This window comes from Oryx dammah, unplaced genomic scaffold (assembly GCF_014754425.2).
Source record: "Oryx dammah isolate SB20612 unplaced genomic scaffold, SCBI_Odam_1.1 HiC_scaffold_18, whole genome shotgun sequence".
Classification (NCBI taxonomy): domain Eukaryota; kingdom Metazoa; phylum Chordata; class Mammalia; order Artiodactyla; family Bovidae; genus Oryx; species Oryx dammah.
In genome coordinates this window covers 48,603,785-48,617,989 of record NW_024070202.1, presented here as the reverse complement: position 1 = coordinate 48,617,989, position 14,205 = coordinate 48,603,785, and the positions used below count along the sequence as shown (strand labels likewise).

At 39.4% G+C, this 14,205-nt stretch overlaps 1 protein-coding gene across 2 annotated transcripts in view; it reads right to left on the bottom strand.

Annotated features, from left to right (window-relative positions):
* Positions 1–14,205, bottom strand: part of PRKAR2B (protein kinase cAMP-dependent type II regulatory subunit beta) — a 111,672-nt gene that overhangs the window by 76,090 nt on the left and 21,377 nt on the right. For both annotated transcript variants that reach the window (XM_040260826.1, XM_040260827.1), the window contains exon 2: positions 9,912–9,947. In XM_040260826.1, coding sequence (XP_040116760.1) covers positions 9,912–9,947 — 36 coding nt within the window. The remainder of the gene's footprint in view (positions 1–9,911; positions 9,948–14,205) is intronic.

Below are 14,205 nucleotides of genomic sequence, written 5' to 3'. Positions count from 1 at the left end.
CAACAAAATCAATAATCTCTGGTTTTAATGCAAAACCGAATGTAGGAAAAAATGGTGGTAGTGGTGGTGAAACCCACTTGTTAATGTTTTCAGTTGCACCATTAATTTTCAGAAAACATGACCAAACAATTAGCTAGTATAAAATACACTGCTGGGCTCTTGGTGTCAGAATGCAATGACAGTAACATTCTCCAGTAATCAGCTCCTAGAAGCAACTGGTTCAATCTGATTAAGAGGGCTGGGGGGTGGGGGTGGGGAGGCGAAGGCTATACACACACCCATCTAAAATTAAAGGTTAAATCTTAAAAAGTGGATCAACTCATTTTCAAAATAACCATCTACAAGCACAGCTTATAATTTAGGGGAGACTGAAGTTGCTTTCTGTTTTTACTTGAAGCTAAAGGATGTTACATTTGAGAGAAATCTCTCCCATCTCCCCACAAATATTGACATGGTGTTAATTAAGTTAATCCAAATTTGCAGTAAGGGAATTAGCTGTAAAAGATACACAGAATTATGCACTTTGGTCAATTAAAATTAAGTGGGAGGGATTATCAGAGAAAATAACATAGATACTAATATCGTGACATTCTGATTAGATTAAAATTTGATAAATTGAGCCTAAAGATATATAAAAGTTTATTTAGCACCCATTGTGCGTCAGGCACCACGCATTTTTTTTTTAAAAAAAGCTTTGCCTACATCTCTTCGTGAATTATACCAACCCAGTTTTACAAAAGAGGATTTAAGGAAGTTGTCCACAGTCACACAGCTAAAAAATAATGCAACCGAAATCCTAAATTACATTTATCAGCCTCTGGCCCAGCTCTGTGCCAAACACACTGCAGGCTCTTGTTGAATATTTGGTCAATAAATGGAAGAATGGCCTCAAATGCAAGCTCTTTGCTTCTATACCTCCTGCCTTCTGTAATCATGATAAACATGAGGTTAAGGTGCTCTCACTGGGAACCTGATAGAGTTAGCTTTACAGGAAGTTTAGCTGAATAAGCATTCATAGTGAATGACGAAGACCCTCCATCCAACTGTCCTCGTCGTTCTGTCATCCTTGGTCATCCACAAGACGCAAGACCGTCTAGACAACCAGCTTTCCCCAGTTTCATCCCCATGCCTCTCTAAGCTTCTCTGTTGGTCCTGGAAGGCAGAGCATGTTTACTGCTGCTCTGCCCAGCGCCTAACACCATGCCTGGTGATGCTAAGTGCTCAATAAATATCTACTCAATAGCTGACCTGTGGGACAGCCCTTGCCCCTAACCACTGTAAGAGCACCACTGCTGTCAAAGGTCCTATGCTCTGCACACAGTGGGATCCAAATGATGGTGAGGGATGGCCCTGGCTCTCCACTCTGGCATCCAGACCATACATGTACTCCCTGTTGATGCCCTGCTTCTGAGATTCATGACATTCTGGCACCCTTGGACCAGCACCTAGCTCTGTCTTATTTCCACCCCAGTTCTGCCGTAGTCACAGAACACAGCAATGTCCAAGGCCACCCTCAATTTTTTTCTGCTTCCTCAACCCCAATAAAGCTTCATCCAATATCTACTTTAGCAGGCTCACTCCACAACTGATGCATACTGGTCCCAACTCCTCTGGAATCTTAAAGCACGTTACAACACAGATGACCCAATCTTCCCATCCTTCCGAGACTCCCGTTCCCTTACCTCCCATTCTCTTTTTTTCTTCGACTTCACCCAGAAATGCCCTTTTCCCACAGTTCACTAATTAGTACGCGCATGGTTTAGTAGAGGATAAGAGAAATGTGAACAGCCACGATATCAAACAACGTTCAACAGTAACAGCAGCTTGTGTGCATACATAGATGGCACCTAGAAAGAAAGAAAGAGTGCTGAGCGGTGGGGTACATGGCGTGGGGTGAGTTGTCGCAAGGCCAGACAAGCAAACCTCATGGAGTGTTTCCAACATGAAGAGGCAAATGGATGCCAGAAACAGAGGTAAGAACACACACACCATGAACCAGGGCCAGGGGCCCCCACATACCAGCATCCTACCTGTCCAAGGGTGCCACTCACGTTCAGCCTGCTCTCATAAAAATGCCCAAATGGTAAAATATACTTTTTGGTTTTGTTTTAATCATCAGTTCCTCCAGATAAATGTGCAATTTCCCTTTTGAAAAGCTTCTTATGAGAACTTTCATATCTCATACAGACCACACCAAGGTCATGACACCTAAACCTCAGCATCCATAGTGAGGTAACTCCAGACAGCAGGAGCTTCTAGGAGATATTACAATTATTCAGTAGTAGCTTTGTGATACCACCCTGGCAATTTCACTACAGTTTACAAAAGGGCAGGTGTGCAATGGATTGGGGGTGAAGGGCAGGGAGAACTGGTCCTTCACACAGCTGTGGAGTGGTGACCTCCACTCTGATCATCCTTACAGAACAGCTGCAGTTAGCTCAAATGTCCACCCTACGCCTTCCTGTCTATTTCACAGGCAGTATCCAGGCACCTGACGCACAAGGGGCTCAGCAAGCTGCACAGGCCTCCCTGCCATCTTCCAAGCACTTGGCATCTGCTGGCCCCGAGTCTGAGGACACATTTAAGAGCAGGAGGAGATGCCCTACCCAGCCCTGAACTACAGACCAAGGTTTTACTATTGTCTTTCTCTTTCCCTTCCTGGGGATCTCCAAGAGAACTTGGGAGACATTGCAATAAAGGTCAGGAGCTAATCTCCCACTGGCCATAGACAGTTTATCAGCATTCCTGGGCCTAACAAAAAAGAATCAGAGACGTAACACCTGCCATGGTCCACTGGGCTGTCTTGCACTGCAAGTCAGAAGCACCAGTCAGCTAGGACTGCCAGGGAGGGCGGAGGTGGGGAAGAAACTGGGGCAGAAGGGAAGCAGCACTGGCTCTGGCCCCCTCCTCTGGCTTGTGATGGATCCCAAGGAAGAATCCACTGTAACACAAGCCTGAGAACACAGAACGAACAAGTGGCTTGGAACCACTCCCCCAACAAGGAGTCCCAGGGCCTGTGCACTGGCCTCTCAGAGACCACCCCGCCCCCGCCAGGTCCACCCTCCACCCTCCCCTCACCTCCCTGCCCGGTGCTGGCACTCTGGATTCATCTGGCTGCCTCCATGGAGCTGTCTGACTCTTGACTTCAGCCCCACCCCTGAGTGTTATCTTTCTAAACAATTCTTGGTGTCCCCCGTGCAGTCGACAAGATACCTCGGACACCCTTAAATCCAGTCCAGGCTCCTGGAGGCCCCTGCCTATTTCGAAGACTCATGTGAACCTCAGGCTGAGATTGTGGAACCAAACTGGGGTGAATACTGTATCAAGTGACTTTCGTGTATTATCTACTGTTTAATCATTACAATCTTTTTGTGAGATAGCTATTATCTCCATTTTATACCTGGAGAAACAGAGGTACCTAAGACCAACACACTCACACACACTTTTCATAAGTGGGTATATGAGTAGCAGAGTAAATACTCCAGCCTAGGTCTGTCTGAAAGCAGAGCCTACACGGCCTCCCCTGGTAAGAGAGACCCTAAACATTTTGCAGCAATGGTTTTATTAAAGGCAGAGATAACTCCTGGCCTTCAAGCCTCTGCTGTCCATGGCCTTGAGCGTCTGCTTACTTCAGGTCACAGGTGCCTGATGGCAGAGGTCAAGTGTAGAGCACCATACTATAAAAAAGGATTTATAATAAAAATAGCTAGCTACTAGTGACAAAGTACAGATACTACCCTTATCTACCTGCTGAAACCCACATCATAAGCCTTAAAGATCAGCTCAATGGCACCTTTCCGTGAGCCCCACACTCTGGAAGAACTATACCTTTTGTCCTTTTCACTCTTTGGATATTGTGGCACTAAGCACACGCCACTAGACTCTGAACTTCCTAAGGGGCCCTATCCTGCTCTTCTTGCATCTTTAGCACTATAACTGGCACAAAATAAAGACTCAGTAACCTTTGCTAAATGAATTAGTAAATTAAAGTAGGATTCTCACAGAATGCATTATCTAGTGTTTTTGACTATCAAACTTGAAATGAGCTTCTAAGCACAAAATATAAATGTAAATATATTCATACCAGCAAATTAGTTTGAAAATACAAGAATGACCTCTGGGAGAAAATAATTTGGGGGCTAAGAGCTCTTGTCAAATAACTTTAAAATAAAAACAATGAACACCAAGGCTACAAAATATTTTCAAAACAAAACAAAAGGAAGCATATGCTCCCTGAATCAAGGAAGCATATGTTCCCTGAATCAGATTCAAGATGAGATCTGAACTTCTGCTATTTCACTACTTTTCTTGGGAACTAACCATGCTCTGTTTGAGGGTGATATTACTGAGTTTTTAATGTGCCATTTTACATAGTGGGTGTGTGAGATTCAAAGACTTAATTTCACCTCTGAATTATTCCACACGCTGGTTTAGGGAAAATTAGATCTTAGCTCTGTTAAAAATATACTATAAAATTCAGTTGCTCATGTTATGGCTAAAAATTGAACAGCAGCTAATTCTCAACATGAGAAAAGAAAATTAGCTAATTCACAATTTGGAGTTTCATTTTCACTTCTATTTTAAGGGAAAAAAATGATGTACTAGATCCAGTGATGCTCAATAGCTGTTCATGAAAGCAACGCTAAATGTCCATGCAAAGACTTCATGGTCTTCAATGGGGCATCGTGACCAGACAGTGGCTGTGTCTGTACAGTCTAAGAACAGGCCACAGGGGGAAGTGCCTCACTGTTGGGGACAACTGTCAGAACTCTAGAAAAGCAGTTTTCAAAATTTCAGGGAGCCAACTTATGAAAGACAAGAAAAGTGGAGTCATGACAATTAAATGCAATGTCAAATCCTTGAATGTGCTTGAATGAAGAAAAAAAAAAAAAGACATACCAAGACAACTGAGGAAATCGGACTCTAGACAGTAGATTAGATAACAGCATGATATCAAGGTTAAATTCCCTGCATGTTATATTATGTAGAAAATGTCCTTGTTCTCAGGAGATATGCATGAACTATTTATGATTCCTAAAAGGTTCAGTTAAAAATAAATAAATACAAGTATTTATCTGGGCATGTGCAAGGAAAAAAAGAAAAGAGCATACAAATGTGGCAAAATAGTAGTAACACCTCGGAAATCTAGGTAAAGGTGTTCATTGAACTATTCCTCAAACTTTTCTATAAGCTTGACCTTTTCAAAATAAAATTCTGAGGTTAAAAAAAAATTCAGAGAGGTCTGACCTCCTGAGAACGCATTGTCTCAAGATTAATGGGTCATTTCTATTTGTTTTTCAATTCAGAGCCAAAACCACAAAGGAAAACCATTAAGCTCTTTAAAAAAAAACCCTGCAATGTATAAACAATAAAAAGAGAGACTCATATTAAAGGATGAATATCAAATACTGTTATGACTCTTCAAGACTTTTTTGACAGACTAAGACACAGAGTTGAGCATTTTATTGTTTTGTTCTAAACTATGTTCCAGGGGGCTGACCACCAACTTTTTTGAGAGCCTCGATACTCTGCTTTACAAAAACCATCTAACTTACCCATAACAAGGTGATTATTGCTGCTATGACCTCAAAGTGAAAGAAAATGAAAATAAGAAAGAAACACTCCATGAGATAAATAACTTATCTACAAATTCACACAGTAAATGGGTGGTTTGAACTCAAGTCTGTATAACTCTACATTCCAGGGTCGTTCCCATACAATATACCAGATAAAAAATAATGCAATAGAGTTGCTGTTTGCTTTAAGTTTTATTCTTCAAAGATTTATTCAGCCACTATCTCTATACTACCACTAATTTTAATAGTAATTAAACAATAAATGGGCTTCCCCAGTGGCTTAGTGGTAAAGAATCCGTCTGCCAAGCAAGAGATGTGGGTTTGATCCTTGGGTGGGGAAGATCTCGTGATCCCCTCCAGTACAGTATTCTTGCCTGAGAAATCCCATGGACAGAGGAAACCTGGTGGGCTACAGTCCCTGAGGCTGCAAAGAGTCAGATATGACTTCACAACTAAACAACAACAACAAACAATAAACGGTATATTTCCTTTCTTTTCCATGAAAAAAATAATCTTCCAAAACAAAGTCCATAAGTTTTAAGAAAACGAAACCCCAAATTGTCAGTGTTATTTCTATCAAAAGTCTAAAGCAGATTATGTATGTGACTTTTGTGTATCTGAAAAGACATACCGGTAAGAAGTGATTACTCAGAGGAGAAATGGATCATAAAAGAATGAAAGAACAAAACAAAAAAAAAATTGTTTAAAAATAGGATTAGGATCATGGGAGGTTGTTTAAAAATAAGTTTATGGATAATCATACTGTAATATATAAATGTATTGAATCAACACGCTGTCCATTTTAAACATACGCAATGTTACTAATACATGCCTTTCATTTCTGAACCAAATGGAAAACAAGTTTATGAAACTTCTAAAAACTCTTAAAATTCTAAGAATTTTGTTTGAAAACTGAGTGAAACTAATTCCTTTTATAGAAAGAAAAACCAACAGGTTTATGGGCAGGCACTGAAAATACATGAAGACAGTTCAACAGATACAGTGTTATTAAAAGTATAAAAATGATCCAAAATAATGTATCTGTTAAACACATTCTTAATATAAACAGACCCCTCATCCTCCTAAACCATAAGAAAAAAAAAAAAAAGGCATGAAAAGGAAAAACTGTTTTGTTTGAAGCACTCAGGTTGAAATATCTACTTTTGACAGGCGCAGTATGAATCGAAAAGCCAAAATCTCAAAGATTTAGGAAACTCAGTCAGATAAGGACTATGTATATAAGAGTCCTAAGCTTTCCATTCAATCAAAAGTGGCTGAATATCTGGCACTATCAAATTGTTTTTTATTGTTGTAATGTATACACACAGTATTTGTTGTTATACTATTATTTAAAAAGAGTAGTAGTAGTGTTAGTCAGTTGTGCCCCACTCTTTGAGACCCCACGGACTGTAGCCCATGAGGCTCCTCTGTCCATGGGATTCTCCAGGCAAGAATATTGCAGTGGGTTGCCATTCCCTCCTCAGATAACTTCCCAATCCGGGGATCGAACTCAGGTCTCCTGCACTGCAGACAGATTTTTTACCATCTGGACTACAGGGAAGCCCTCATTTAAAAATAATAGATAAATAAGAAATAAATTCTTATATCCTATACGTCTGGTTGATTTTACCTGACGTAATTTTTTTCCCTTAAATTACAGTTCTCACATTACAAATTTAAATTTATAGTTTATTTCTGAAAAGTATTTCTGAACTAAAATGTCATCAAAAAAAGATATCTGAAGAAATATTTTTAACTATCAAATATGAATTTCTCTATTTTAAGTGGGTATTTATTTTTGTCATTTTTTGGAAATGCTATTTCAAAAGAAATTGAAGTCTATCTCTACTTCTTTAATTAAATTACTTTTAGCCACTAAATTAAATTTACAAAGAGAAATAAAGAATTTCCTCCTCAAGATGCCTTAAGACTGTTTCTGTTTTCTTCTTTGTCAAAAAAGTTTTAGTGATCTTTTCATCTAAGGTAGTAAATATTTCATTTCCCTTGCCCAAAAGACTGAAAATGTATATAAGATATACATGTATATAAGATATACATGTATATAATGAGATGCTTAACATAGTCCCTGACCTATCAGGGTACTCCATAAGCCAGTTGTCTTTTCCTCCCAATAATCACCGTCAAAGTTCAATCCTACAGTGGTCTCCAGCATGTTATATTATTAGAGTTGTAAAGAGTCCGACACGACTGAGTGACTAAGCACAGCACTACAATACTTATACCTTTAAAAGCTTTTGTAACACCGCTCTGAACTTGATATCACTTCATTTCTCTTTCAACTGCTTCCTGCTGTTTTCACATTTCCTATTACCTGTCACTCTAGGAAAAAAATGCAACATTTGACTTGAATGTGTATTTCTTTGCTGGGGTTCCATCTTACCTGCATTTCCAGCCAATTTTGCTAAGATAAAATGGACACAGATTTAGCTGCGGTGGTAGGGGCTCAAACAATGCTGTTTCGAAATGAACCGACATTGGGACTTCCCTGGTAGTCTAGTAGTTAAGACTCCACTCAGGAACCTACTGAGCCCTGGATCTATCAAACCAATAGTAAGTATATTGAACAACAAATGTTAATGGAATTTGCCCAGAAATAATGTCTCATGTCAGGCAGAAAGGGAGATAATTTATTCTAAGAGTCTTAATTACATTTCTATGGAAAGACTTTCACATCATGAAGACAAGATATCACACTACTGATTCTCTCTTATTGTTCCTCTCTGTTTTCACCACTGTTGACAAAGACTATGTATTACACCAGAATAAAATCACTCTTGATTACTCTACTTTGGGATAAAGTCTGATTGATGCCTTACTAACAAAAAACAATTACTCACTCCACAAAAGGCATTATAATCTACTTTTTGTTTCCAACATTTAAAATAGATACTCCTTGACATTACAGAAAGCTTACAAGGATAAAGCAGATACCATCCCAATAGAACATATTTTCCTAATCTCTTATTCCTTATAGACCTGGTCACCACATAGTAAGAGTAAATTATACCAGTAACTGCTGACAACTTAAATACAAAACTTAATTTTAAAACACCCTTAATAATATAGCACATATGGAAAGGAGGTAATTTTATGAAATAAATGACTCATTTGTATTGTATAAATGTCAAAGATGATCTATTTGAATTTTATCTTGTTTTTCAACCAAAAAACTTAGTTATAAATAAAAGAATGTAGTTTTTTTTTCAAACCAAACATGGTAGTACTTCATTTGTCCTCTATCTTTAGAGAAGAAGGTATTTCACAGAGGTGAATTTTCCAAACAATAATTTATCCATTTCAATGCCCAAACTCACTTAGGATAGAAATGCTTTCAGCTGTGTCCTGTACTTACCCACCCATGTAATGTAGGTGGTACCCAGTATGAGTGTATGTTAAGTTGCTTGAATCACGTCTAACTCTTTGCAACCCTATGGACTACAGCCCACCAAGCTCCTCTGCCCAGGGTTTTCCAGGCAAGAATACTGGAGTGGGTTGCCATACCTTCCTCTAGGGGATCTCCCCACCCCAGGGATCCAACTCGCATCTCCTGCATTGCAGGCAGAGTCTTTACTGCTGAGCCACGGGGGAAGTATCCAGTGTAGGGAACCAAGTCTAAATTCTTGCCAATGGCTAAGGTCTTCCTCATTGTGAATACGCAAGAGGTTACTAAGGTATCTCCAGGATACCAACAAATATAAAGCAATTTGCTCCTATTCTAAATGGCTCCATGATGACAAGTTCTTACATCTCAGTGTTATGAGTTTTCATGTCTTTATTAAAAACTATCATCCCTTCCCGTTTTGAGTCTCCTTCCCTGGTGGTTCAGACAGTAAAGCATCTGGCTGCAATGCATAAGACCCGGGTTCGATCCCTGGGTGGGGAAGATCCCCTGGAGAAGGGAATGGCAACCCACTCCAGTATTCTTGCCTAGAGAAGCCCATGGACAGAGGAGCCTGGTGGGGTCACAAAGAATCGGACACGACTGAGTGATTTCACTTTTATCCAAGTTCTAAATCACTTCTAAAATGTGGCTGGCAAACCAAATAACCATGTAATTAGTAATTAATCAAGTGCAGAAATAAACAAATTTGGGTAAGAGTCTCCATACATTAGCCACAGTGGGATTTTAAATTCAGCCACTCAGAGGATATTTCCATTTACTTCCTAGTTCTTGATATTATCATATGGCTGTTTTCTGGGAAAATGACTGATAAATAAGTTATTACTCTATAGCAATTATTCTTTTCATACCTTCTTATCCAACCCATTTTTAAAATGTCACCATTAGTAAGCAAAATCCATAAGGAGACTTACCTGAGGCACGCCTTGTAAATCGGTTTATTACTGGAGCTGAAAGAGAAAAGTAGGATAATGTGCTTAGATAAAATTCTAATTTATCCAAAACCCTGAAAAGGAACTAAATTGTTAATGATCCCATAAGTTAAATAGGAGAAAGATATGAATGAATAACAAGTGCTAGAAGAAATACATAAATATATGAAAATTAAATGTTTAAATTTAATACTAGACAAGGAAATATAAATTAAAACCAATATTTCATCTGTTAAATTAGTGCCTCCAAAACTCTTTAAATGAAAATCCCTAGCTATGTGTGGCTGAAACTACTTACCTAGTATAGTACAAATCTATATAATATTTTTATAAACAATTTGGCAATTACATGAAGTATCATAAAAGGTTTATCTCCTTTAAAAAAGTAATTCTACTTCTAAGAGAGTTGTCTCAAAGAAATATTACTAGAAAAGGAAAAAGCTATTTAACAGCATCATTTTCATAGTGAAAAAATCTGGAAACAAAACTAAAGTTTACATATGCTGATATCATTATTAGGTAAAGAGTATATTGTTGATATTCTCAGATTTAATGTTTGTAGTGTTGACAATTTTTGTGTTCAACCCGGAAGTCCATGACATGCAAATATGTCTGCAGAAGGCTACAATTTCAGGCTGGGTGTGGGAGTGTACCACTCTACTGGTAAGCCCACCCTTGGCCCACTTCCCACACTCAACTCAGCTCTGTTGTTTCCTCTTGGTTTTGTTTCTAACTATCTCAAGAAATGAAGGGTTTTTCTTTTTTTAAGCTTTTTTTCTTGATAGAAGCAGGTAAGTTTACAGTTCATAACACCAGGTACTAACTACAGAGTGTATTTTAGTAGCAGGATGTCATGGGTCCACTGTAATACTTTCTAATACTTCAATACTTTTAAAACAGTCATTATAAAGACAGTTTACACTATGGAAAGAGGTCAAGTAAAAAAAGAAGACTAAAATTTTTGTCAACATTATGTCAAACAGCACAAAAATTACAGACGCTTAGGAATAAGTACTAGAAGAAAATTCTGTCAGATGTTTTACACTAATCCTTGCAACTATGCCTTTAAATATCAGCACCTCCACATTACTGATGACAACATTTTACAGTAAGGCTTGGACATACTGATTAGTTTGCTTTAGATCACACAGCCACACTGTGGCAGAACTTGAGTATTTGAACTTAAGCACTTCTAACACCAAAATGCTTCCCACCAAGAGGAGAAAGCAAAAAATACTGACACTTGAAATCACAAAGTAATAGGTTATTTCCTCCCATATTGATCTCCACTTTTAATAAGGATTAATTCTGTAAAATAATTCACAAACTCTATTATTAAAATACTATAGTTTATAGCAAAATTATATCCTCTCAAATGATCAAGGTACAAAATTGCCACTATTTACATACCAAATTAATTCAGCCATATAGTTGCAAAGTCACAAATCCCTTAAATAAAAATCTTTCATCAGATAAACTGCAGTTATATTTTAGATATCACACACACAAAAAAATGTCCACCAGTTTTCTTGGATATTTTCCAATCTCTTTTTCACAACTCCTTCAGAACCTAGTCTAAAGGAAGCCTCCCCAAGCCAGCCATAAGGATGGGAAAGGAGAGAGTAAAAAAAACTTCAACCACAAGAATGCAGAATAGACAGTGCAGGCTGACCACAGCAAGATGAAGGTAAAAAGCATATCTCAGCTCTGGGGTGAAAACACAACAGATACTCTCTGCCTCCTGCTCCAGCCTCTCCTCTAGACAATGAAGTCACAGCACAATGAGCTTCTGGTTTGAAATTCTGGGATGTCTTTGTTCCCTTGGGGTCCCTCAGGTTTGTGTGTCTTTCTGAAGTGTTGGAGGCAGAGACAGATTTTTAGGGAAGTGACACTGCCTTCTTGGAGGTGTACTCTAAGTCTGTGGGAGCAATTTTTTCAACCGTCTTAATAATTCAGAGGACATCTTTGACATTTGACAGACAATTTGATATTGACAGTTCTATGCAACAAGGAACTGTCCTAAATCCCACAACTTTCATGCTTTCACATATCCAACTGGACATTCATGTTGGCAAGCAAGTCAACTTACAACCATCTGAGACTAGATTCCAACACTGTTTATTATTTAAGTACAGTACTTCCCTGGTGGCTCAGTGGTAAAGAATCCACCAGCCAATGCAGGAGACATGGGTTTAATCCCTGGTCCAGGAAGACCCCACATGCTGTGGAGCAACTAAGCTCATGCACCACAGCTCCTGAGCCTGTGTTCCAGAGCCCGGGGCTCAGCAACAAGAGAAGCCACCACAAAGAGAAGCCTGCACACTGCAACCAGAGAGTAGCTCCTGCTTGCTGCAACTAAAGAGAAGCCCAGCCCATGCAGCCACGAAGACCCACCCAGCACAGCCAAAAAATAAATAAGATTTTTTTTTTTTAATATGCTGCTGCTGCTAAGTAGCTTCAGTCGGGTCTGACTCTGTGTGACTCCATGATAGAAGCCCACCAGGCTCCACCATCCCTGGGATTCTCCAGGCAAGAACACTGGAGTGGGTTGCCATTTCCTTCCCCAATGCATGAAAGAAAAAAGTGAAAGTGAAGCCACTCAGTCGTGTCCGATTCTTTGCGACCCCATGGACTGCAGCCCACCAGGCTCCTCTGTCCATGGGATTTTCCAGGCAAGAGTACTCAAGTAGGGTGCCATTGCCTTCTCCGTTTTTTAATATATACAAGTACAATTATTAGATGCAGTTTTAATATACATAAAACTTTCTGCAACACAAATACGACATAAATCAAAGGAATTGGGCGGGCTTCTGGTATTTTGCTGGGAATTATATTAATATTTGTTCATCATTTCAAAAAATCATGTCACTACTATATTTGGGGTATCTGAATGGCCAGTAGAATACACCTGATTAGACTACATTTGCAGCTTTCATATTCTTAGGGATTCAACAAGTGGGAGAATCTAACTATGTCTCCCTGTGTACATGTAAGCACATGCCTACTGCAACACATCACTATAAATTACTTGCCTTTGTTTCTCTATATTTTTGCTAGAAATTATGTAAAGTTTTAAATTGTGGGTAGAGAGGTTCTATGACAACGACTTCTGTCTCCCACAGTAAACAGGGCACAGGACTGGGGAGCACCAAGCATATGTTATGCAGTTGTCAAGGCAAACACTGGGTTTTGACAAAATTACCAAAACTCCATCCAATCCCTCATAACCATATCCCTTCATATCCACTCGCAGGGATAAAACACAAGTGTTTCCTACGTCAGCTCTTGGCAAACCAACAGTAACCTTCACCATTTTTCTTGGTTGTTTTTTTTTTTTTTCTCAGTTCCAGCAGCCAAAATCAGGAAGAAGGTTGAGATTCAGGGTGGAGGCCTCGCTGGAAGTAAAGCAATGTGCATCTGGGCAGGGTGTGCCTGGTGTTTTCTCTCGCAGGAACCCAAGTACAGGGATGAGGAGCAGGGGGCAGGTGAAGAAGGACGCACCACTGGGCACCAACTAGGGTCAGGAGGCGTGGGCTCCACCAGCTCCATTGCCTTCTAGGAAACCGTGGATGAATCATGTAACTTTGAGCTAAATTCTCAATTTAAAAAAAATGCCAGGTAACATCTGCCCTCCTTAATTCAAGAGGGTTTTAAGAAAAAATAAACATCTTTTTGAAAGTGCCTATAAACTATAAATTCCTATTCAAATATAAAAGATTGATGTTTATTTACTGTGAGCTAATATTACCAATTTTAACATTACCACTTTTTAAATATACAAAGAGCAGAACAAATTCACAAAAAAGTTAACAGATGATGTTTTAAAATCTACTAAGTCAAAGTAGGCTTTCGCAGAGTCTTGGTTTCCACCCTTAGATTTTCTTATTCTATGGATCCCTGATGGCTCAGTTGGTAAAATCCGCCTGCAATGCAGGAGACCCCGGTTTGATTCCTGGGTCGGGAAGATCCGCTGGAGAAGGGATAGGCTACCCACTCCAGTAATCTTGGGCTTCCCTTGTGGCTCAGCTGGTAAAGAAAGCACCCTGCAATGCAGGAGACCTGAGTTCAATCTCTGGGATGGGAAGATCCCCTGCAGAAGGGAAAGGCTACCCATTCCAGTATTCTGGCCTGGAGAATTCCATGGACTGTATAGTCCATGGGATCACAGAGTCGGACACGACTGAGTGACTTTCACTTTCACATTCTATGGATATTCCGGGAGTGTATTTACACACACACACACACACACACACACACACACACACACACACACACA